General features: G+C 39.8%; 1 protein-coding gene across 1 annotated transcript in view; it reads left to right on the top strand.

Annotated features, from left to right (window-relative positions):
• Positions 1-24,272, top strand: part of brinp3b (bone morphogenetic protein/retinoic acid inducible neural-specific 3b) — a 32,518-nt gene extending 8,246 nt beyond the window's left edge. Inside the window, exons 3-7 of the mRNA XM_060873369.1 lie at positions 3,302-3,486; positions 14,151-14,256; positions 14,597-14,833; positions 15,842-16,064; positions 23,159-24,272. Of these exons, the coding sequence (XP_060729352.1) occupies positions 3,302-3,486; positions 14,151-14,256; positions 14,597-14,833; positions 15,842-16,064; positions 23,159-24,272 (1,865 nt within the window). The remainder of the gene's footprint in view (positions 1-3,301; positions 3,487-14,150; positions 14,257-14,596; positions 14,834-15,841; positions 16,065-23,158) is intronic.
• Positions 24,273-26,907: the final 2,635 nt, after the last annotated feature.

The following is a 26,907-nucleotide window of genomic DNA, read 5'->3' as shown; positions in this document are numbered from 1 at the left end:
TTTTTTTTTATTTGAGCCCAGTGTTTTGAAGACATTTACCTCAGAAGACGTGTTGATTCGTTGCGACTCTTCTTGAGGAGAAATATGCCGCGAAGCTCTCCCGCGGAGTGAGGAAGAGGTGGACAGTTGAAGTGTCCAATGGAGTTATGAGATTTGCGCTCAAGCTATTTTCAAGACTTTAGATTGGTTAATAACTTGTAAAAATAACAGACCCACGTGGGGACTGACCAATAGCATCGATATGTGAAAAAATATGAAATTGACCAAATTTAGACATACGAGGTTTCCGCCTGACAGCAACGATATTCAGAGTTGGTTTTCTAAATTGATTTGTTCTTTTACAGACATAATAATTCAAATTATTGAGCCTTTCACAGTGTTGTATAAAGTAATACTTGAGTAAATGTACAAGTATCGTACTAGAAAAAGACTTTGGTAGAAGTGAAAGTTACCTTTTAGAATATTACTCAAGTAAAAGTCTTAAAGTATCTGATATTTACTGTACTTAAGTATCAAAAGTCATTTTCTGATATTTAATGTACTTAAGTATTTGATGTAAAAGTCAAAAGTAAAATTTCAGTGATTTTCGGTAGGCATAAGATCAGGGGCGGTTCTAGGGTCTCATCTTTAGGGGGTTTTAGCCCTCAGTGAGAATTTAAAACAAGAAGAGTTTTATATTATATATTATATGACTACATATTAAGCCAAAAGTTATGGTGTTATTTAAAATGGCAAAAGTGGACACCAAAATTTTATGCATGATGTAATGATGCCGGTCTTGAATCAGATCAGTTCATGTATGTGTGCATTCTCTACAAACAGTGTGTCCAATGAATGCAGTCATTAATAAACAAATATTCACAAGACAAAGAACAAATCAATAAATGTTATTTTTATTTAGTATTGAATGGATTTTTTGCATTAATATTTTGTTTGTGCTACAACTCTGGTAATAAGAATAGTGACATTTCACTGCTTTTGGTTGCCGTCTTTGCGGCTTTCCGCCGATTAACGTTATAGATAAACGCCTCCAGCTCTTGTGTGTAATGCAATCTAGGAGCAGTGATTCACCAAACCTCCCTTATTCCGGTCGCACACATTTCTTCTGATTTTATTTTGTAGTAACGAAGACGCTTAGTGGAAATATAGTGGAGTAAAAGTGTACATTTTATCTAGGAAATGTAGTGGAGTAAAAGTGAAAGTTGACAAATTTAAATAGCGAAGTAAAGTACAGATACGTGACATTTCTACTTAAGTACAGTAACGAAGTATTTGTACTCCGTTACATTACAACACTGACTTTTCAAATGTATCACAAGCAATACAAGGAAAATATAAAAGAACCAACAAGAAAAAAAAAAGAAAAAACACCTATAGCTCAGAATGATACAGTACAAATATTACAGACAGGAAGTCTTATTAATAAATAATATTGGGAAAAACAAAAGTAACTTCCATCTTGAAATCGATCCTTAAACCAGAAGAACCAGTGTTTCAGTTTTATTCTGAACATACAGATGAATAATCAGATTATATTCGACCAAACAAATTAAATACAAATCAACTAACAAATCGATATCAACATGCTAATATTTTCGTCCTGAATTAATGAATATGACTATAAAAAAAAAATTCGAATGAGTGCGAAAGATCGCACACCCTCGTACAACTTTATAGAATTGTTACATCATAATTTTATTCAGGAAAAAAAAAAACATCGATCTCCTAAAATGTTCATGTGAAGAAAATAACAAAGACAGTTTGCGTGGATTTAAGTGGACGATACTAACACTTTAATTCACAATAACCATTTAAAAATATTGTAACATGATACACTTGGACTAACTTGGACATTTATTGCAGTTTTTAGGCTAAAATCGCACTGAAGCTTGAAATTTGAACTTGATGGCTGTTAACTGCAGTGTGAATCGATGCATTCTTTGTAGTAACCTAGCGATAACAGAGATCTCCTGAGGCAGATTTTATAGTCGCGCAACCCTTATTTTCCCTCAAACAGTTTGGCTGTTAGTCCTACATCTGGTCTATTTATGCAGAATGGAGCTTGAGCTACTGTAAACCGACAGCTTCTGTAGATTGTATAGCGCTAAGTCATTAACAAAAGTTTATTTCGCTAAACAACTATTTCTCCTTAGATTATTTTTTAGTACAAGTATGCAAGGTCTGCATTCACATGGAAAATATACCAGAGGTTAGGTGATATCACACAACATCAGTGACGCTATCTGCCATCGCTGGTGTGTGACGACGGCCTTATGACTCTTATTGTACTCTAATTGTCGGAAGCGTCACTAGCCAGCGACTGCGTCTCCCTCGGAGAATAATTACAGTACTCACCACCGTAATCCTGCAATCGATATCTCAGCTGCTAAGTGCACCTCCGGTGCCCTCATTTGGGCTCCATTTAGATCTCCAGACAATTCAGCACCTGACTGGAGCCATTTTTCCTCCAAATCGCATTCTTCCCGAACAAAACCCCTCTGGCGGTCGATCTGCCTCCTGTTCTCCCTCATCCTTTCACAGACCAGTGATAAAAATGAGAGCGGTGTATCAGGGGTAGTTCTCTTCAATGGTGGAAGAGAAGATAAAAAAGAAAACGTAACAAAGGGTGAACGTTTGTTAGTTTGAAAAATTGATCAAATCCTGCAGCGATGATCTGGAGATCACATATTTTTTCGATTTTAACACATGCTCAGATTGTTCCATTGTCTACACAAGGTTAATTGTATCGTTTTTTTTATTTCGAATCGTAGACAGTGTGTCCAGTCTGTGTGGCTGAGTGTCAGCTACCTTGTGCCTTGAGTCTCTTGGGATAGCTTCCAGGCTCCCTGCAGCCCAGTAGGATAAGCGGTGTAGAGAATGGGATTTGGATGGATGGATAGATGGATGGATGGATTGATGGCTGGCCAATTGCTTTGATTTAAGACGCATGAAAACGTGTTTGTTGGAAATCTATCAACTTCTTGGTGCTAACTGTAATTCTCTCACACCAAAGCATCATTGTTTTTTTTTTTCCTATTACAGCAAGCAACTAATTCTGTATACAGTATAACACACAATTACGGATATCAACCAGCGTGTTAAAGTCAGGACTCCGGCTATCACGGTTCTGTACTGATTACTTCCTCTTGCTGCTTCTCTGTAGGCTATCTGCCAAACGCTGGCTGATAGAGACACAGAAAGACATGGTGGTGAGGCGAGAATAGAGAGAGAGTGAGAGAAAGAGGGTGATCAGCTGCTCAGTGGTGTGTGAACTAACAGTTCTTACTTCTCTCTCATCCAGGCGAGGAATCCTTGACTATTTTCGTGGATAAGAGGAAGCTGAGCGAAGCTCCTTCAAGCAGAGACGCCGCTAACAGCACGCTGACACTCGAGGCCCTCCATCACCTTGCCGCCTCCTACTTCATCGACCGAGACAGCACGCTGAGGAAACTGCACCACCTTCAGATCGCCTCGGCGGCCATCAAGGTACAGGCCTCGACTTCCTCAAACGCTGGGGGTCAGAGATCAAAGTAAATACAGCTGGATTCGAGCCTTCGGTTACAAACGAATCAATGAATAATCAGCTCATGTCAAAGGAATCGATTCATATTACAAATAAATCAAACAATCGAAAAATCAACGAATAGTTTAAAATGTTTTGTTTTTTTTTTATCTTAAATAAATATGACTCCAGCTCTCAGCGAATATTTTTAAAAAACATTCCTTTGTGCAAAAGTTTGTGCCACCACAGGCCACACACACCATTTAATTTAATGTCATCAGTGAACATTTTTCTTTAAAAATGTTAAAAAAAAGCAATTATTATAAAAAAATAAATAAATAAATAAATAAAAAAAAAATAAAACTTCTTATTGTTATTTTAAAATAAAGGTGGAGATATAACATCCTACCTGATAAAGATGTAAATATTATCTGGAAATATGTTCTAGATCCAGCCTTTTATTATTATTATTATTATTATTATTATTATATATATATATAAATAATATATAAAAAAATAATATATTATATAATAAATATAATAATAATATACAAAAAATAATATATAAATCTTTTTTTTTTTTTAATAGATTAATCTTTAGTCTTTCATTTTTACCCCCACAAACATACAGTATGTGTCATGTTGCATATTTAAAAGAAACGGAGAGAGTTAAAGAGTGAGTGGTGCAGAAAGTCCGTTGCTAAGCGGACACAGCTGCAAGAGGATGGTGCTTTGCATCCTTTTTTTTAATATATATAATTGATGATATTTTGAGGTGAGTGCAAAATGTACGCATAATTGCAAACACCGAAACCTCTGGGAGTTCATATTTGTTTGGATAAACACATGAGGCAGAGATTCATATCTCTCTCTCTCTCTCTCTCTCTCTCTCTCTCTTTTTCTCTCTCCCTCCGACCCTGTGTTTCAGCTGAATACCGCTCTGTTTATTTGTAATCTTAGAGCATTATCTATTTTCCTTCATCGCATAACTACTTTGATTACAGTAATCTAACTCGGGTGAGAAGCACGTGCGTCCGTTTCACGTCTGAAGAAGATTGATATGAACGTGTTGAGCGTCGCTCCGGGTCACAGCAGACGACTTGTCTTCCTGCCAGTCACGTTAAGTCGTGTTTTGAGTCGTTTTCTGTCATGACGGATTTGCGGTGAAGGAGAAGATGGGAAAATGGAGCAGGAATGTACTCTTTAAAATAAGAGTGTCCAAGTGAAGAGATTCTACGTGTCGAGTTTAAATTTTTGACATTTACTTTGTGATGTTTTTATTCGAAGTTAAAGATGAAGCAGGACATAGTGTGTTGTGTAACATATGCGGAAGAGGGCGGCTAGCGAGATCGTCTGTGGATGTTACGATGCAGCATTTAATGTGATGCTGTGATGCAGCATTTAATAAATAACTCTGCAAACCCTAAAATCTATAAAACTATATAAAATGAGTAAGTCAGCATGTTCTTTTTTTTTTTTTGAACAAATAAATAAATAAACAAATAAATAGAAAATGCTTGCTTTTTATTTCTCCACATCTTTATTTATTGAAATATTTATTTATTTATTTATTGAAACATTTCTCTATTTACTTACTTACTTACTTACCTATTTGGTTATTTATTGAAACATTTCTCTATTTATTTATTTATTTATTTATTTATTTATTTATTTATTTACCTATTTGTTTATTTATTTAAACAGTTCTCTATTTCTTTCTTTCTTTATTTTATTTCTTTATATATTTATTTACCTATTCATTTATTTTTTTAAACAATTCTCTATATATTTACTTCCCTATTTGTTTGTTTATTCAGACATTTACCTATTTGTTTATTTATTTGAACAGTTTTCCATTTATTTATTTATTTATTTATTTATTTATTTATTTACCTATTCATTTATTTTTGAAACATTTCTCTATATATTTACTTCCCTATTTGTTTGTTTATTCAAACATTTACCTATTTGTTTATTTATTTAAACAGTTTTCCATTTATTTATTTATTTATTTACCTATTCATTTATTTTTTTGAAACACTTCTCTGTTTATTTATTTACTTGCCTATTTGTTTGTTTATTCAGCCATTTTCCATTTATTTATTTACCTATTTGTTTGTTTGTCCAAACAGTTCTCTGTTTATTCATTTCTTCCCTTGCAATATTAGAGCCTACAACTTGCTGTAGTGTAGGTGAGGTGTTGAGGATTAAAGAATCTCTCTCCATGTTCCAACACATGGGCAAATCCTGGAATTCGACTTATCAGGTCTGCAAGAACCTGAGTGAGCGAGCTTGTCCTATCCCTTTAAGTCGTGATTATTAGTTAAGCAAATGTTTTCCCTCGGTCATCGCCAAGGCCATTTTTCAAGGTGTTTGGACCCAGAGCGATTTAAAAGCAAAGTAGATTTGACTCAAGTAAAGACTTTCCCAATATTTTCATGTTAATGAGGACAAAAGAGCAGCAGCACCTTCAGCCAAACCATCTATCATAATGACGGATGATCTAGGCTCACTTATCCGTGCGATGAGTAATTCCGCTCAAGATCATCCGCTACCTACGCTGTCTGAGTCCCGAAAAACAAGTCTGTGGATGTTAAATGCTTCTCTTTTCGAAGTTTGGAACTCAGGTGAAGAGATTTCTCATTGCACACTAATACATTCTGAATGCTGTAGCCGGGTCTTCATTAGAGCCACAGATGGTACCACTAAGACCGAGCAGGTCTGCTGTTATAAATGTCTCGGGCACGAGCAGTCGCTTGTCAGTGTAGAAAAATGGGCCTCATATGTTTTATGTCAGATGGATTGAGATATGATCATTTTCATCGCAGCCTGGAGATAAAAGAAATGTCACCAGAGGAATCGTGGGAAGAACGAGAATATCTATAACTCCTAGAACGTAATATGAGAATATTAAACAAACCAAGCAACGCTTTAAACACCTGAGGACGCTCGGGTTAGCGTGATTAGCTCCGGAAAAACTTTCTTAAGACCGTTTCATGGGAAGAGAGTTCTGGAGGAGTTCCAACCCCGCGGCCTCGGACGTGCTATTAACAGCATCGGATAGCTGAGATGAGCAGATGTTTACACCTGAGCCCTCGTCGATCATTTATTAAAAACTCAGCATGGTGTGCTCTTATAGGAAAATAAACAACTTGGGAAGGAATATGAGAAAGTTTTTGTAGGAATTTCATGCCTCTGAATCTGAAGCTTGACCACTAATCAAACCCTGTGTACGGTCGAGTGTGCGGGATATAAATATTTTTTAAATTAACAGCCAATACTCAAGATATATCTGTGTTGGTTTAAAAGGTAACAAATATTTACTGTATCTGTGCTGTGAAATGAACTCACGTGGGTTTTGGATTGCTTCGAAGAAGGTCACGTGACTGAATGCATCTCTGTACTACATCCACAATGGATGGCTCGTAATTTTTACCATTTAAAAAGATCGCTCATCTGATTGCGTGGCTTTAACAGCAGTACGTTTTCTAGGCTTCATCCAGATGCTGAGTTTAAAAAGTGTTTTTTTTTTTTTTTTTAAGAAACAGCTGGAGAAATTTTCGGAGAATATTTCGAGAGTTTAAGATTTGAATATTTCATGATTTAAAGAATAATTTGGATTAAATTTTAATTTTAAGGTTTTGACATTGTAATGTTAAGAGATTTTGAGAGTTTAAGATTTAAAGATTTGGGGATTTTTACAGATTTTATGATAGTATTATTTTAAGGTTTTAAAACATGGCGAAAATTTATTATCTTTATTATCTTTAAAATTTATTATAAGATTTTAGGATTTTTAAGAGCATCGGGAGCTACTTTTTTGTGCTATAAAGATATAGCACAAATATCATTTTATTACTTTCTAAAAACACCTCTTATTTAGCAAGTTTCCCTTTTTTTCACACAAACCGGTCAATTTCAGCGATTACTACGATAGAAAAGAGGTGTTATTTGTGTAGTAACAGCGTTTAGCTCAGGAGTTATTGACTCAGGAAACTCCAATCTGTGAATATGTGACCAACTTCCTGATCCTTCAGTTCTCTCCAGCGCTGGAAAGCTGATCCTATATTAACACGGGTCCTACTCCTTGTTTTTATCCTCCATGTCAATGTTAAAACCGCTTTCTGCTAATGTCACACATGCGCACTGAACACTCTCTCTGCACATATTGACAAGACACGCCCCTTTCTACTCATTGGCTACACGTTTGTTTGGATTTTTATTTAGTTTTCAGCCCGACTCAGTTTTCTGAAGCATTTCTCAAACATCGGAGACCCCACCTTTAACATTAACCTTGAGCTTTTTGTACTATATTTCTTATGTTCTGTAAACTATGTCCATTGTTAAAATCGCTATACAAATAAAATTGAATTGAACTGAATTGAAGACCTGCTAAACACAGTGTAGATTAGTGGTAGATTAGAGCATTTGGATCTTTTCCTAGTGAAAGAACACGGTATGAATTTCAATATCAAGCATGGGCCAAAATGAACCAAAAAGCCTCTCTAAGCACTGAAATCCTTGAGTGTTTTCATTTTCTTTCTCTTCCAGCAATAAATCCCCCTCTACCTCCTCAGCTACACCGGGGATGTATTCCACAGACTAATGACTAATGTCGTTCATTAATTTCCACTTAATTCCAGTACGTTTGATCAATGTTTCGTCGACAATTCGCACCTCACACTCACCGCTACACACCGTTTCATTCGGTCTTCCCGACGTCTGCACTTCATATTCTCAAGGTTTGATTTGTATTTTTCTGCTTCATTTATTCTCAGAGATCTGTATTATGTGCAAAGCCGTATGTCAAACACTTGACCTGCCGAAACATAAGTGCTTTTTAACAACATGTGCGGTGCGATCGGAATTCGGAAATTGAAACGAAAAGATATATACTTACGTAGATATATCTTCATCCTCATCATCATAATCATCTCTGCATTCGGTTCATTTCACACACTAGAATAGAGTGAAAAGTGGCATGCTGATTCAAGAGCTCAAAAGTTTGTACCCCCAACTTTGCAAAACATATCTATTTTACAATTTAATGACAAAAAATTGAAACAATATCAAGAAAACAGCTTGAAAATAAAAGCCCCTCACTGGCTAAGAACAATGTCAGAGATGTCAGGAGGAAAAAAATATATATATTTAAATTCAGAGCATTCGAGAACTGTTGAGAGAATATGAAAGAGACTTTTTTTTTTGAAAGGAGATGGCAGACAGAGAATACTTTCTGAAAGAAAAATGCATACTGCTTTTTTTTTTTTTTTTGCCAATATGTTATTAATATTTTAACATACTCTAGCCATGTAGCTAGATTTATGTGTCTTGAAGGCAGCATGATTTTTGATATTTTTAAAAAAAAAGTGACAATTCCAGATTAGTAGCAGACTTAACAGTACATAACATTTCCAGCGAATTTTTTGGATCTTTCCGGGAAAAATGCAAAGTAAAGCTGGTTAAATATTAAAATTTCCATCGCCACCATCTCAAAAACTGCACAAAAGGAAAATAAAAAACAATCCCATAATTTCAAGCACAAGGGAGGATTTTTATAAAAGTTTACTGCTTTGAATGTTTGAGTTCTGCTCCCTTTGTTTGTCTACGGTGGCCGGGAAGTGCAAAACAAATTAACAAATTCGAAAACAAATTAACAAATCCGAAAACACATTAACAAATCCGAAAACACATTAACAAATCCCAAAACAAATTAACAAATCCCAAAACAAATTAACAAATCCCAAAACACATTAACAAATCCCAAAACACATTAACGTGTTTTGGGATTTGTTAATGTGTTTTCGGATTTGTTAATTTGTTTTCGGATTTGTTAATGTGTTTTGCACTTCTCGGCCACCGTATTTGTCATAGCATAGGTTCATTCGATGTAAAACAAGATCTGATGAGGAGGCTGTTGACTATTTTCTAATGTAGGTCAAAAGAATTGCTTAGTGCTACTAGTGCAACATCTGGCCACAAATCTGGTTCCTACGGGGAAAAAAAGACCAGAAATTTAAATGAATTAAAATGGTTTTATAAATTGCAATATTGCACTTTGTTATATTTTGTGGGGAACAAATACACAATGTTAAAAATGTTTTGTTTTCTTCTTTCCTTAACTTAAACTAAATCAAACAATCTACAGTATCTAATGCGACTGATTAAGCTAGAGAACTATTTACAGGTGGTTCTACATGCCAATAGCTATCCAAAAATATTTGAATATTTCAATTTTATGTTATTTTTTCGGGTTTGTTACGTTCTAGAAATTCCAAAAACATTCAGAGTATACTTTGAATCAGAGACGCAGAGTCCGAATAAGCGACATTTAATGATGTCATAATTTTCCAGGAAGATTTTTTGCTTGTTTCACAAAAGTGGAAAGCATGCATACTGTTAATTGTCATAAACTGAAATTTAGAATTAAATATTTTAAATTATATTCTGAAATTTTTTTTTTTAGTCCCCGAATTGGGGGGCACGGTGGCTTAGTGGTTAGCACGTTCGCCTCACACCTCCAGGGTTGTGTGTGTGGAGTTTGCATGTTCTCCCCGTGCCTCGGGGGTTTCCTCCGGGTACTGCGGTTTCCTCCCCCGGTCCAAAGACATGCATGGTAGGTTGATTCTCATCTCTGGAAAATTGTCCGTAGTGTGTGATTGCGTGCGTGAGTGAATGAGAGTGTGTGTGTGCCCTGCGATGGGTTGGCACTCCGTCCAGGGTGTATCCTGCCTTGATGCCCGATGACGCCTGAGATAGGCACAGGCTCCCTGTGACCCGAGGTAGTTCGGATAAGCGGTAGAAAATGAGTGAGAGTGAGTGAGTGAGTGAGTGAGTGAGTGAGTGAGTGAGTGAGAGAGTCCCCGAATGGTATAGAATACTTTTTTCAGGTATTCTGTAACCTGACCTGAAGGTTAGGTAGTTATGAACCTGGTTTTGTTGACACCAAGCCAATAAAATGGCTTTAAATGGGTTTTGAATTATAGCAGATATACAGTATAAGCCAACAAAGTTTATGATTCTTCCACATTTTGTTCATGAGCTGCTGAAAACATTTTAGAACTAGATTTTGGGCATGTTTGGTAGAATATGCTTCTATACGTCTGCTCTAAACCTGCTAAAATAAAAGAACCTGATTTAAACCTGCTCAACTATCCCTGATTTATTCCAAGTACACAGACGTGCGAGGCATTTTGAAAATCCCGAGCTTCAACTCACATTTTTGTTACAACAGAAATGCAAATGAGCAGGTGTTGAAAACTTTTGAACAAGTTTGAGGTATCATTAATCAGTGCAGGGAAATCCAATTTACACCCTCGTTTCCTCTATTACCCTGCAAATCTGTATATGAGCTTTGATGAAGTTGAGGTTAATGGGAAATTAAAGCTGCGGTATGTATCATTTGTTAAATGTTATCACAATATTATTGGCCTTTGGGATACCGATAGCCAAGAAGGCTGTGATATGTAATGAAGTAGGTAATGAAGTCTTTTATTACATGTGCTGATCAACTTGATCAACTTCATGGTGGGATCTCGGTTTCTGGAAAAATTTGAGGATTAAGAACCAAGGAACTGGTGGCTGTTAGCTGAGATTGGGGGTCTTATTATCACCACCCTGACATTGCAGTCTGTCATCGTGACTAAAGTCATTAATAAAAAAGAAACTGAACGGTGATAAAGGGATTGATGGTTTTGGGATTGATTTTTCCGAAAAAACTCTCACACTCCATCAGTCAGTGGGACGCGATACATTGTTAACCTCAACAAAGCTTATTCTAATACTAAAGTCTGTTGTAATTGTGTATGTAATAAATACCTATCAAATTCTATCGTAATTTATTTAATAAAAAAATTAAATTCGAATGAACTGAATCCCAGAAGTAATGCTAAATAAAGCTGAATTATGAAATGCAAACATTCCCAACTCTTAAACCCCAAGGACATCAGAAGATATCAAGTTCCAGATGAGATAACGTTGGAAAATCAGCTGTAAGAACAAATTGTATTAGACCAAGAGCACTTATTTACATTTGATTTTACTAACAGCTAGAAAATACAGAACTACTGTCCTAAGTGACCTAGCTGAAACACCAAGCTAGCTACTGATCAACAGGGAATGCTAGCTAGTTAGCAATTAGCATTCACTAGGTAAAGCGGTCATCAACTTTCTCTCACGAACAAATATTCCTCTGTTGTTAAGATGTTAACATGAAAACCTGTATATAATATGCTAGAAAAAAAGAACTTAATTTTTAGCCAGATAAAGCTTCCAAGACTTGGAGGTAAAAGCATGTTTTGGATAATATTTAAGAGGGTAAAGAGTTACTAAATATCGTTTCTGTCCTACTACATTTCTCTTTAGCATCAGGTTTTTAGCTGGAAGCGAGAGTGAGAATAAGACTTAATACCTTTCTCTGTAATCTGCTGTCTCATGCACTTTTGTGTTTTGACAGCTAATTGTTAGCATAGTTATTAGCATAGCATGCTAACCAATGGTTAATCATAACAGATGTAAGCGTGAGAATGAGACATCGGTTTAATCTGTGTGGCACTACGTATGCTTCGTTTTTACAATAGCAGTTTGCGCTGTGACAGCTAGTGATTAGCATTCAGCTAGTTTTAAGAATTAGAGACTGTACTTAGCTAACATTTGGCTGTTAGCGGTAGCTAATGTTTTTTCTACACTGCTTTGTTCCTTTTGTGAGACTTTCTTCCACTATTGCATTTATACTTGTAGTAAATATGAATTTATCTTTTCTATTTGAATGTGAAGAGCGAAAAATTTAAAGCTACTTCACGTTGTAGTAGGAGCTTGATAACCAGCTAGCTACCCTTTGTCTGTTAGACTTGGCTAAAGTTTTCCTACATTTCTTGGTTCCTTTTGTGAGACCTTCTTTAACTTTTGCTTTCATAATTGTAGTAAATGTTAGCTATTTGCACTCAACTAGTTTCTGTAGTTTGAGAATGCTAGCTAGCTAGCTAGCTGGCTGCTGTAGTTTGGCTGTTGTTATTCAGCCTTAGCTAATGTTTTCCTACACCTCTGTGAATAGTGAAGAGTATGAATCTGTACTGTACAATTCAGCAAAAAATTGACTTTGACCTGAGGAAAAAAATATGTTGGGTAGATTTAGCACGTCACAGAGTGTTAAAGTCTGTGAAACTTTGAGATTTAATCCTCCATATTAAAGTTTGCCAAATCCACAGAACACTTTTTTTTGTGTGGAATGATGTTTGGAATTTTAATGTGGAATTTTAATGCATTTGCAAGTCCTTTGTGTGCATGTGCCAAAGACTGTAGTGTACGTACAGTATTGGTGTGTGTGTGTGTGTGTGTGTTCTATGTATTAAAGCATCACTTTACAGCACCAATACAAGACCCTGAGAGTGCAGTGGGTGTGTTGTGGCTGTGAGACAGAGTATATATCCTGTCTCCACTTAACCTTCTTAACTGTTTGTGGAAGACAGCCCCTCCTCCCCCAAAAATATATATATTAATTGATATCTTTATTCTCTCTGTTTTGTTTTTTTTTGGCCTTGTCAAGATTTTCTCTCCTTTGTCATTTCTTGTCTTTGATTTCTTTCTTTTTTTTTCTTTTTTTGGAAATTTTGGTTCAAATTGTCACGTTTAATGAATTTATTTCTTTACGTCGTCACAGTGTCTTGTCGTTAAATCAGTGGATAACTGAAGTCAGAATGATAAAATCTCATAAAGCTGTAGTTCTCTTTGTAATGCCATCAGTTCGAAGAAGAAAGAAAGCAAGACTCTCTCACACGCTCGTCTGCAGTGCCACTTTTGTTCATTAGAACAGCAACAATAGAGTTAGCGATGTAATCATCCCCTGCATCTAACAAGCAATGATTGCTGTTTGTGATATTAAATATCTAATATCGATGGCTTGTCAAAAGAACAGCGTATGAATTCTGTTAGTGGAAGAAGAAGTGGTAGAAGAAAAAGAATATTATAGTCAACAAATCTATATACTTATTATTTCCCCATGTCTCACACTGCCGCTGCAGTGATACGTGATTTTTGCGAGAGCTGTGATGTCATCCCTGTTGTGGAAGTTAAAGAAGTTGAAAAAAGAACACATTTGACTTTTATCTTTTCAACCTTATAACCAATAAGATTTGTGAATTCTGGTAGAATTTGCATATCATAATGCTCCGACCACCATGCTTCACTCCGGGTTCTTTTGGGAACATGGAGGATTGCAGCGCAGTCGATTGCTTAGGAGTCATTCTTGGTGCTTTCAGGTCGTCCTGCAACTCCTTTGGAGCTATTGCTGCCTTCTCTCTTAACTTTGTTATCAGTTTTCTGAGAAACACAGTATGTTGTGGAATCTTCCAGACACAGGTAGTCTCGGATTCATGCATTTTCCACCTGCGAATTTTCAATTTTATTATTTTCAGCTAAATAAAACTAATTAAACCAGCTATGGCTCTAGATCTGTTTCTATTCAAGTTGAAATAGGTTTCTTTTAAACAGTCCTATTCATTCTTTGATGTAGAAATGTATGTAAAATTGATATGGATGGATATATACAGAAGTCTACAGTATATATTTATTTCCCTTTACTGCACAATAACAATAAAGCATAAAAAGTAGTTTGAATTTTTTAAGTCTGGAATTATTATTTGCCTTTCAGGTAACTGAGACGAGGACCGGCCCACTCGGCTGTAGCAACTACGACAACCTCGACTCCGTCAGCTCCGTTTTGGTCCACAGCCCCGAGAACAGAATTCATCTCCAAGGTAAAGTACCTGAAAGCTATCAGCACTAAACATTACTGCAGCATCGCGTGGCATGAATCAAGGTTGCTAATGTTGCCTGTTTATGAATTCCACGCCGTGGTAACTCTGTCCACCTTGTGAACTTTGTGAGCCTTCGTGTTCCGTTCACTTCTCGTCTCTCTGACTTTATAGAATATAAGTAGCATAATGATGTCAGGCTGAAACTCATTAAAAGTTTTTAACAGCGGTGTAGGATGGATCCACCAGTGTCTTATAGCCAGCATTAGTGTCACAAATGCTGTTATATGAAATCAGTTTCTGACCAATCAGAATTAAGAATTCACAACGTTCCTTATTTCAGGCCTCCAGGTACTTTTGCCGGAGTACCTCAGGAGCCGGTTCGTGCAAGTGGCTCTGAGTTACATCGGATGCAACGGCGAAGGCCAGTTCATGTGCCGGGACAACGACTGCTGGTGTCAGTGTAGTGAAGGACATCCGCAGTGCAACTGCCCCCAAGCCAGCCTCCGAGCACAATACAGCAACCTGGAGCACATCAACCAAGCCTGGAATCAAACCAACCAGGGGTTTGAGCAATCAGGTGGATGCAAAAGTTGTAAACCCTTAAAAACTAAACAAAGACTTATTTTGGACCTGAGATTGGAAACAAGAAGATTTAGCAGAAGTAAATGAACTGAATTTCGATATTGAATAACACCTGTTAGTAAAATCAGGGGAAAAAATAAACAGATGTTGATGGTGTTGTGTTTGTATATTCTGCACCTGCAGACGTTTGTGTTCCATTTGTCAAAAAAAAAAAAAAAAAAAAAATTTAACTTTTGGCACCTTTCCAACAAAATGCATACAAACAAATATAAAGCCTACAAACAAATTTATAGGAACTTTTTTGGCACCAAGTTTCAGATATTCATTAGACTTTCCCAGAAAGTGCCCCCAAATTCTTTTACTTTTAAAGTTGCTGTAAGCATATGAGTATATTTGTAAACAAGCTGCAAATTGTCATACAGCGAAACAGAATAGAAGCAAAAACCAGACGCACTTCGATCGATGCATTATAGCAATATGTCTGCGAGGCAAAATATGCCGATGACACCAACACATCTTAAAATCAATTTATAATAGGTGTTTCTATTCTGACTGCAGAAAACAAAATTACATAGAGCTTGGGAACTAATCTAGAAAAAAAATGAGCTCCAGCTCCAAAGTGAGCAGTAATTAAATCTAGAGTCCAGTCTGGCCTCGCCCTTCTATTTCATTAGGGTGAAAAATGACCTTAATTAAATGTGTACCAAAAGTAGTACAAAACGACAGATTATTCTTCTGAGATTTTGATGCTTTATAATTAACACGGTTGTTTTACCGTAATATGTTAATAAAAATTTATTTTGGACCTAGCAGTGTGTTTGAAAAAGTGTTTGAAATTGATTGAAACCAAAAAGTAATTTCCTTAATCATTGATTTTCACCTTCATCTGCTCTCACACCTACACACACCAGCTTCATTCTGTGCATCTACTTCTATCAAAATGGAAATGAAATAAGGATAACGCTTGTTATCAACCATTTGACATTTACATTATTGTGTGCAGATGAGTTCCAGGCTTTCATGGTCCAATTGTCGACACATGCAGCCCTGAATTTGTCATCGGTGTGGCGCGCATGGAGGAGCGATGCGTTGCTGCTAAAGCGCTACAGGAAGTTGGAGAGCGAAACCGTTTCCCTCCTCAAGAAGGCACAAGAATGCGCCGCTAAGCTCTTCAGCCTCAGCCGGAGGTGTCGCTCGCAACCCAAAATAATCCTGCCGAGGGAAAGGTAAAAAATTCTGTTACTTATACAGTATTAACACACCTTTGTTTACTTACTTTTCGAAACAGTTTAATAAAATGATAGAAATTAAAACTTGACAATAACACACTTGGAATTGAAATTTCATTTGTTAGGATCAAAATGAGATTCTCACTACAGCACACTAGCTAAGAAGGAAATAAGAACAGTTCATTCAGATGGGTCAGATAATCAGATGTCATGTACCTTATCAACAACTCGACAACTGAATGTACACAAATCCGTTTTTAATCTTATTTATTATAGCAGTAAGCGAATTGACTCGAGCAGCCGGAACCCTGTTCAAATAGGCGTTTTTTCGGCGTAATGTCACTAACATCGAGAAAACTAGTATAAACGGTCAGGATATAGAGATTGTTACAGAGTATAAGTACTTAGCATCCATCATTGATGATAAGCTGCGTTTTGATTCAAATACCAGTTTGCTTTGCAAAGAAAGGCCAGAAATGCCTGTATTGCTTGAGGAAGCTGGCAAAGTTTGATGTGGATAAGACCCTGTTGACTCTTTTCTACAGGTCTTTTGTTGAGTCAGTTGTTACCTTCTCCTTAATCTGCTGGTATGGGTCCATCACTGTAAAACAAAAAAACTCCCTTTCGAGGTTAATTAAGGTGAGCAGCAGCTTCACAGGTTCTAGGCAGAAAGGTCTGGAGGAACACTATCAGAAGCAGATGTTAAGGAGGGTTGAGTCTATTTTGTCAGATCCCTTACGGGCTGAATTTCAGATGTTGCCATCGGGATTACGTTTTAAAATCCCCAAATCCAGAAGCAACAGATATAAACACTCTTTTGTCCCTGCAGCCATTCTGCTTCTCAATTCTGCAAAGAACTATAGATAACTTTATTATTATTTGCTGTTTGTTTATTGCTTTTATTATCTTATTATTTTATTATTTTAACTATGTCTGCATAGTAGGCAATTTTTTGTACTGTTGTTGTGTGTGATTGTGTGTGTTTGTTCACTACCTGTTGCAAAATGAATTGCCCCATTTGGGGACAAAATAAAGATTTGAACATGAACTTGAGTAAAAGTGCTATTTTACCAATAATGATGAATTTTGAATAAAAGTAATCACTCAAACTGCGTAATCACTCAAACTGCGTAATCACTCAAAAAGTAATCACTCAAACTTAAACAGAGTAAACGTCAGCGTAAACAGTATAATCGTCGCTATATAATAATCGGGCGGAAACCTCGTATGTCCAAATTTGGTCAATTTCATATTTTTTCATATATCGATGCTATTGGTCAGTCCCCACGTGGGTCTGTTATTTTTACAAATTATTAACCAATCTAAAGTCTTGAAAATAGCTTGAGCGCAAATCTCATAACTCCATTGGACACTTCAACTGTCCACCTCTTCCTCACTCCGCGGGAGAGCTTCGCGGCATATTTCTCCTCAAGAATCAACACGTCTTCTGAGGTAAATGTTTTCAAAACACTGGGCTCAAAGAAAAAAAAATCTTGACCCCCGCTAGTTCTGGTGCTCGTCCGAGGACAGGAATTAAGCGCAAGACAATCCACTGCAACGCGGACTAAACCCTGTGCACTGCAGATAAGGTACGGCGTTTTTTAATTTCCTGAAAAATAACGGTTTTGGAGATACGAGGATTCTGCCCGACAGCGACGTAATGTTTTATCTGCTATCTCTGTTTTCATGCTGAAAGATTTTAAATTCAAACTTAAATGTCCAGTTCACTATTTTCTCACTAATTAGTGGACTTAAGGGAATACTAAAGGGAATTTAGTTTTTTGTTTTGTTTTGGTGTTTGTTTTTGAAGCACAGAATTGAGGGATATCCATCCATCCATCCATCTTCTACCGCTTATCCGGGGCCGGGTCACGGGGGCAGCAGTCTAAGCAAGGACACCCAGACTTCCCTCTCCCCAGACACTTCCTCCAGCTCCTCCGGGGGAATACCGAGGCATTCCCAGGCCAGCCGAGAGACATAGTCCCTCCAGCGTGTCCTAGGTCTTCCCGGGGGCCTCCTCCTGGTTGGACATGCCCGGAACACCTCCCCCGGGAGGCGTCCAGGAGGCATCCGGAACAGATGCCCGAGCCACCTCAGCTGACTCCTCTCGATGTGGAGGAGCAGCGGCTCTACTCTGAGCTCCTCCCGAGTGACCGAGCTCCTCACCCTATCTCTAAGGGAGCGCCCAGCCACCCTGCGGAGGAAACTCATTTCGGCCACTTGTATCCGGGATCTTGTCCTTTCGGTCATGACCCAAAGCTCATGACCATAGGTGAGGGTAGGAACGTAGATCGACTGGTAAATAGAGAGCTTCGCCTTGCGGCTCAGCTCTGTCTTTACCACAACAGACCGGTATATCGACCGCATCACTGCAGAAGATACACCGATCCGCCTGTCGATCTCCCGCTCCATCCTTCCCTCACTCGTGAACAAGACCCCAAGATACTTAAACTCCTCCACTTGAGGCAGGAGCTTTCCACCAACCTGAAGGGGACAAGCCACCCTTTTCCGGCTGAGAACCATGGCCTCGGACTTGGAGGTGCTGATTCTCATCCCCGCCGCTTCACACTCGGCTGCAAACCATCCCAGTGCACGCTGGAGGTCCTGATTTGAAGAAGCCAACAGGACAACATCATCTGCAAAAAGCAGAGACGAAATCCTGTGGTCCCCAAACCGGACACCCTCCGGCCCCCGACTGCGCCTAGAAATCCTGTCCATATAAATAATGAACAGGACCGGTGACAAAGGGCAGCCCTGCCGGAGTCCAACATGCACCGGGAACAAGTCTGACTTACTGCCGGCAATGCGAACCAAACTCCTGCTCCGATCATATAGGGACCGGACAGCCCTTAGCAGAGGGCCCCGGACCCCATACTCCCAGAGCACCCCCCACAGATCACCACGAGGGACACAGTCGAATGCCTTCTCCAGATCCACAAAGCACATGTGGACTGGTTGGGCAAACTCCCATGAACCCTCCAGCAATCTGGTGAGGGTGTAGAGATGGTCCAGTGTTCCACGACCGGGACAAAACCCGCATTGTTCCTCCTGAATCCGAGGTTCAACTATCGGCCGAATTCTCCTCTCCAGTACCCTGGCATAGACTTTTCCGGGGAGGCTGAGGAGTGTGATCCCCCTGTAGTTGGAACACACCCTCCGGTCCCCCTTCTTAAACAGAGGGACCACCACCCCAGTCTGACCACCACCCCAGTCCAGAGGCACTGTCCCCAGCCGCCACGCGATGCTGCAGAGGCGTGTCAACCAAGACAGCCCCACAACATCCAGAGACTTGAGGTACTCAGGGCGGATCTCATCCACCCCCGGTGCCTTGCCACTGAGGAGCTTCTCAACCACCTCAGTGACCTCAGCTTGGGAGATTGATGAGTCCTCAACTGAGCCCTCTGCCTCTGCTTCCTCAGTGGAAGACATGTCGGTGGGATTGAGGAGATCCTCGAAGTACTCCTTCCACCGTCCGAGAATGTCCCCAGTCGAAGTCAGCAGATTCAGAACTCCCACTGTAAACAGTGTGAGCAGGGCACTGCTTCCCCCTCCTGAGGCGCCGTACGGTTTGCCAGAATTTCTTCGAGGCCAACCGATAGTCCTTCTCCATGGCCTCACCGAACTCCTCCCAGACCCGAGTTTTTGCCTCTGCAACCACCCGGGCTGAAGCTCGCTTGGCCCTCCGGTACCTATCAGCTGCCTCCGGAGTCCCCCGAGCCAACCAGGCTCGATAGGACTCCTTCTTCAGCTTGACGGAATCCCTTACTTCCGGTGTCCACCACCGGGTTCGGGGATTGCCGCCACGACAGGCACCGGAGACCTTATGTCTCCAACCTCCCTCGGGATCTGGTTGAAGCTCTGCCGGAGGTGGGAGTTGAAGATCTCTCTGACCGGAGACTCTGCCAAACGTTCCCAGCGGACCCTCACAGTACGTTTGGGTCTGCCAAGTCTGTCTAACTTCCTCCCCGGCCATCGGATCCAACTCACCACCAGGTGATGATCAGTTGACAGCTCCGCCCCTCTCTTTACCCGAGTGTCCAAGACATACGGCCGGAGGTCAGATGAAACAACCACAAAGTCGATCATCGACCTCCGACCTAGGGTGTCCTGATGCCATGTGTACTGATGGACACCCTTATGCTTGAACATGGTGTTTGTTATGGACAAACTGTGACTAGCACAGAAGTCCAATAACAGAACACCACTCAGGTTCAGGTTGGGGGGGCCATTCCTCCCAATCACGCCCCTCCAGGTGTCACTGTCGCTGCCCACATGAGCGTTGAAATCCCCCAATAGAACGACGGAGTCCCCAGTCGGAGCACTTTCCAGAACCCCTCCCAGAGACGCCAAGAAGGTCGGGTACTCTACACTGCCATTTGGCCCGTAAGCACAAATAACAGTGAGAGACCTCTCCCCGCAGGGAAACGACCCTCTCGTTCACCGGGGTGAACTCCAACACATGGCTGCTGAGCTGGGGGGCTCATGAGGTACACCTCATGAGGTAAGCCCCGGCCACCAGGCGCTCTAACCCTAACCCTAACCCTAACCCACCAGGCGCTCGCATGCGAGCCCCAACCCCGGGCCTGGCTCCAGGGTGGGGCCCCAGTTGCGCCATACCTGGCGACGTCACGGACCTTGCTATATTTCTCTTCATAAAGGGGTTTTGAACCGCTCTTTGTCTGGCCCGTCACCCAGGACCTGTTTGCCTTGGGAGACCCTACCAGGGGCAAAAAGCCCCAGACAACATAGCTCCTAGGATCATTCAGGCACGCAAACCCCTCCACCACAATAAGGTGGCGGTTCAAGGAGGGGTTGAGGGATATTCTGTTCTAAAAAAAAAATAAAAAATAAAAAAATAAAAAATAAATAAATTTTAAAAAAAATAAAACGTAACCTTGTAACCAATCAGATTTAAGAATTTGACAAATTTTGTTTTCTCACTTTTTCTATTCAAATATTAACATTTTGCAACAATTTCTTGAAAGGAAGTAAAATAATCAGCTGTGGTCATGTTGATCTTTAGATTTTTAGCCTTTTTATGAAAGAATAAAAATTATATTCTTCTGAAAAATGTCAAGTCTCCTTTCCAGCCTCTTTTACCTCCTGCACTCTTTTGAGTGCTGAGCGCAAGCGTTTAAAGCCATGTGCGAACGGGGGGTCAGTGTTTATGGACTTCTGGTTTGACGTAAGCATCCATAATTGCGATTGTTTAGTTGTTGTCAGTGTAATTATGCAAAAACAGACTTGAAAGTTTTTAACATCAGGACCCACATCCAAACAATCTCCTCCAGTCAGGGCATTAACCTCAACACCAATTAACAGTGTTGCGAAGCGTAATGGATGTGACAGAAAATTTGGTTAGCATGCAGTTACGAAAAGGAGCCATTATAATCATTAGTACAAAGTATGTGGGGATTTTAAAGTGCCGAGCTGCTTTTGCTCTCCTGTGTGAAAAATGGCTTCACTCAAAAAACCTTCTGAAATGAATGCAGCATTTGCAGTATTTTAAAAACAGCCATGTTGTTTCGTTTCCGATTAAATCTTTCTAAATACAATACAAGTCTGTAGTGACTCAGGCAGCAGTGGCAAGGAAAAACTTCCTTAGATGGTAAAGGAAGAAACCTTGAGAGGATCCAGACACAAAGAGGAACCTCATCCTCATCTGGGTGACACTGGAAGGTGTGATTATAAATATACAGTCTGATAAATGTTGTATTGATGTAAAATACCACATAGAGTTCACATCTCCTCTATAGTATCGCAGAGTTCAACAGGAGCTGGTAGATATCTAGATGCCTCAGGATTCTCACAGAGTCTGCCTCGTCTCAGGAGGTCCAAAATCTTAAGACTAAGACTAATTGTAAACAAATGCAAGGATGTTATTTATCAATTAAGAGGAAAAAAAAACATATTCATGTTGTTTTGGTGAAGTTGTCTGTCAGGAAAAGAACAATTATGGTGTGGAAGAAGTCTCCAGTGTCAGGTTTTTGTAACGGGGAAAAATCTCATTGTTGATTGCATCATTTCCACTCACTCACTCACTCACTCACTCATTTTCTACCGCTTATCCAAACTACCTCGGGTCACGGGGAGCCTGTGCCTATCTCAGGCGTCATCGGGCATCAAGGCAGGATACACCCTGGATGGAGTGCCAACCCATCACAGGGCACATACACACACACTCTCATTCACTCACACACTACGGACAATTTTCCAGAGATGCCAATCAACCTACCATGCATGTCTTTGGACCAGGGGAGGAAACCGGAGTACCCGGGGGAAACCCCCGAGGCACAGGGAGAACATGCAAACTCCACACACACAAGGCGGAGGCGGGAATTGAACCCCCAACCCTGGAGTTGTGAGGCGAATGTGCTAACCACTAAGCCACCGTGCCCCCCCCCGCATCATTTCCAAAAAAAAAGCAAATCACTAAGGGTTCAAGAGTAATGCTGGAAAGAAATTTTTTTTTTTTTCGTAAAAATGCTTGGGATTTTGGGCTACATTTATTAACAAGCAGGAGACTAGAAGTAAGAGCTAGCAGTCCATACCTAGATGTGGACATGACGTCAAATCCAACATCCTGCCTCCAATCAAGGATTATAAAGGATTAAAATCTAAACTTATTTAGTACTCCTCAGTAGATACTGTAGGTGGATTTTTTTTTCCTTCGCTAAATTTCTAATTTGCAAACCGAAGTTCTTAGACAAATGTGCTCTTTTCTTTGTATATGAAATTAAACCAGGGTAGTAAACTCAGGCCTTTGGACCCCACTGTGCATTTTTGCACTAATGACCATAATGTGTTATTCCACTTCTCCTGCAACCTTTAAAGCTATTAGTAGGGACTAGTGGGCTTTTTCAAAATTGTGCTTTTAAAGGCAGATATTTTTTTCTGCCTTTAATGCAAAACTATTATCGCCGACCTTCAAGGCAAATAGTTCACTTGCCATCTATTAGAATTGAGTCATTTGTTACTGCATTGTGTTTCAGGCTGCAATTTGCTTGCATGCAATTATATAGTTGCTTATTCCTTGTTTATTTTTGTACTCCCTGCTCTGTCCTTGTTTTGTTCATTTGTTTTGTCTCTAGGCGTCTCGGTTACTGGCTACAACGCGCCCTTTCCCTTCTGTACTGCGCTGAAGCTGACAGTCCGGGAATCTACTCGGAGGTGATGCGTAGCTGCGTGTGCCCGGGTGGACACCTGACCTGCCAGGGTTTGATCCCTTGTTCATTGGGTACAGGAAGTCGTTGTGCATCGTGCTCTCTGGAAAATAGAACGCGCTGCTCAAGCTGCAACAGCGGCTTTGCGTTAAGCCATGGATTGTGCCGTCCTGCAGCTCCAAGCCCCACCAAGCAGTATCTCGGCACTGAGATGGAAATGCCCGACTTGGAGTTGCGCGATCTACTAGAGCAGCGTGACAGCCAACTAGCCTTATCTGCTGTCTTCATCAGCAGCGATGTCAAACTCAACACCTGGTTTGAACCTTCATGGAGAAAAAGGATGCTCCTGACTCTAAAGAGCAATAAATCCAAGTCAAGTCGCGTGCACATGCTGCTAGGAATTTCGGCGCAGATTTGTATGACTAAGAACTCGACCCTGGAGCCAACGCTCTCCGTTTCGGTGAACCCGTTCGGCGGGAGTCACTCAGAGAGCTGGACAATGCCAATGAACCAAAACGGGTACCCTGATTGGGAGAAAGTGAGGTTAGATACCCCGACAGACTGCTACAACTGGACTTTGTCATTGGGAAACCGTTGGAAGAGCTTCTTTGAAACGATCCATTTCTACCTGAGGAGCCGAATCCAGAGTGACGGTGCTCAAGGGAACGAGACAGCCGAACCTGAGGCGGCGAACAGAAACGGCTCACACCATTCCGGCTACATGAAAATGAACAGAATTCAGCTGTTCGGATATAGCGTGCACTTTGACCCAGAAGCCATTCGAGATTTGATCTTGCAACTGGACTATCCGTACACACAGGGATCTCAGGACTCAGCGCTGCAGGAGTTGATGGAGATCCGATACCGAGTCAATCGTTTATCTCCTGCCGGAGCGACACCTCTGGACCTTTTTTCGTGTCTTCTCCGACACCGACTCAAACTCTTGACTTCAGAGGTGTCGCGAATACTCGTGGCTCTGCAGGCTTTTGGCGCCAAACACAGATACTACACAGAGTACGAAGCAGTCAAACTTTGTAGCTAACAAGAAATATTCAGATCGATTTATTACGACGGAATGTTGACAGTCTGATGTTTTGTTTTTATTATTATTATTATTATTATTATTATTATTATTATTGTTATTATTATAACAGAACTGCTGGTTTTCGGTGTTTGATATAGACGTTTTACTCTACATAGACATATTTGTATTCAATGTCTGACATAGATCAAAATGAAACACAAACATTTCACCTGAAATACAAATGTCTGTTTTTTCAAAAAAAAAAAACAAAAAAAAAAAAAAATCTCATCAATGATTGATGTTATTAAATAAAATGGGTAAAATCCTATTTTACAAGTGCCTTAAATGGTGTATAGCGACTTTATGGTGCTCCACAACGCCGTGCTCATTGGTATGCATGGCTGCTTTTTCTTTTCCACTGTTCTCTATAATCAAGAATGCAGTCTTATTCGTGGTTCGAAATAATTTGTTTAATTATTGCATTTCCACTGCACAGCAGGCCACAGCTGGAGAAATGTACACACTAAGATTAAGATTACTCTTTGAACAATCTCATAGTGCTCTTAACGTACTTTGGAGATCATTTTTGCAGCATTTTTAAGAAGCTACGTAATACTCTGCGTTCAATAATAGCTGTCAATGATTGTTGAATGTCGACTGTGAATCTGTCGTTTTCTTTTTCGAATAGCTTCGCTTCGGTTACATGCGGTTCTTTTCTCTTTCTTTTTTCTTTTTATATTCGTTCTCCTTGAATGAGAATGAGAAATGTCTCTCGGGTGATTTGAGGGTAAGCGCAACTGTTGAGCACTTAATACAGAAATTGTACACTTTTGTATTCAGGGGTGGAGAAATAAAGTCCATTTATTCATGTGAAGGATCATTGTGTGACACTTTAATCTATAAAATACACTGAAGAACAAAGTTAACAAGAAGGAAGGAAGGAGTATCCAGTGTCAGCTCTTGTGTCAGCACTTTGTAACAGTGAGGTTTTTACCCCCCCACATGAAAGTCTACGTGTTTTTTGTTTGTTTGTTTGTTTGTTTCAAGCATTTTTAACTTTCTCACATCGCCAGAGAGCCTAATAAAAGAGCAACGTATGGCTGCTAGATTGTAAACAATCCCTAACCTGTTTAGCTGAAGTTCATTCATTCATTTTCTACCACTTATCTGAACTACCTCGGGTCACGGGGAGCCTGTGCCTATCTCAGGCGTCATCGGGCATCATGGCAGGATACACCCTGGACGGAGTGCCAACCCATCGCAGGGCACACACACACTCTCATTCACTCACGCAATCACACACTACGGACAATTTTCCAGAGATGCCAATCAACCTACCATGCATGTCTTTGGACCGGGGGAGGAAACCGGAGTACCCGGAGGAAACCCCTGAGGCACGGGGAGAACATGCAAACTCCACACACACAAGGCGGAGGCGGGAATCGAACCCCCAACCCTGGAGGTGTGAGGCGAACATGATAAACACTAAGCCACCGTGCTCCCCTTTAGCAGAAGTTCCGTTACTTTAAATGTAACTGTAAACAGTTTAAAATTGTGATGTTTGGTTTGTTCGTAAATTAAAATTTTTAATCATGGGCAAATCACTGTTTTCTTAGCGATTCCTACAGCAGTCATGCTCCGTAAATCTGTATTTCCATTCACGCACCAACACAAAAAAATATCTAATCATTTAAATCTAAAGACAAGGACATTTTAAAAGGTAGATTTTCAGCCGGACATGTCGTGTATGATTTAATTCAAATACCTTTGCAGTCAAATATTCTTAATAAAACCTCAGTAGATTTAAAGGTGATTTGTTTGTTATATTAACAATATATGAAAAAGAAAAAAAATCTGTCTGGGTCAGAAATGCTTTCAAGAAAATTCCGGAAAGCCATTTCGTTTCACAAAGAGGACAACAAAGGAGACGACCAGCTTCGTAATCGAAGCCATGGTTTATTGCGAGGACTGAATAAACTGCTCATAATCCAAGATAAATCCAAGTTTGTGACAGTAACCGGGTTTAGTCTTTAAGCAGAATGAGAGCAATCTTGTCGAGCGAATGTGGTCCATTTCCAAATACTGATCTATTTTCTTCTCACTCTCTCACTCTCTCCACACACACACACACCGTTCTTACTCAGTATTCACTCTATACCGGTACCGCTGGCGCTGTTGTGTTTACAGCCGCTGCTTTCTGTCACTTTTTAGGAACACTTAATCAATCAGCAAGCCCTGTGCTTAATCTGGCGACGTCTCTGAGCACTGCAGTATGCAGAATCACTTCTTTCCTCCTGTTCAAATATTTGTGCTGTTGTGCTTACAGTTGCTGCGTGTTCATCCAAATGCTAATTGAACTCAGCACAGCCTTCAGATATCAACTGGCTTAGTAAACTAACTAACAGTGCTTTTCAGCAGAGGTGCCAAAATTTATGGTTAGGGCTTAAAATTTATGATAGAGGAGGAAAAGCAGATCCACCAAAGAGGAAAGGACATGGAACATGAGTCCAGTAGCGGTTACTTTTGACTTGTAAACATGTGGGTGGGTCTTTGGTCATTAAAATAAATAAATAAAAAAATGGGCGTGGCTTTGGCCATATCGTCTACGGACACACGCTAGATTGTTTTTTCTTCAAACATTTTGTTTTGTATG

This window comes from Tachysurus vachellii, chromosome 7, assembly GCF_030014155.1.
Source record: "Tachysurus vachellii isolate PV-2020 chromosome 7, HZAU_Pvac_v1, whole genome shotgun sequence".
NCBI classification, from domain to species: Eukaryota; Metazoa; Chordata; class Actinopteri; order Siluriformes; family Bagridae; genus Tachysurus; species Tachysurus vachellii.
The sequence above is the reverse complement of the archived record's forward strand: the minus strand, read 5'-3'. Positions and strand labels throughout refer to the sequence as shown.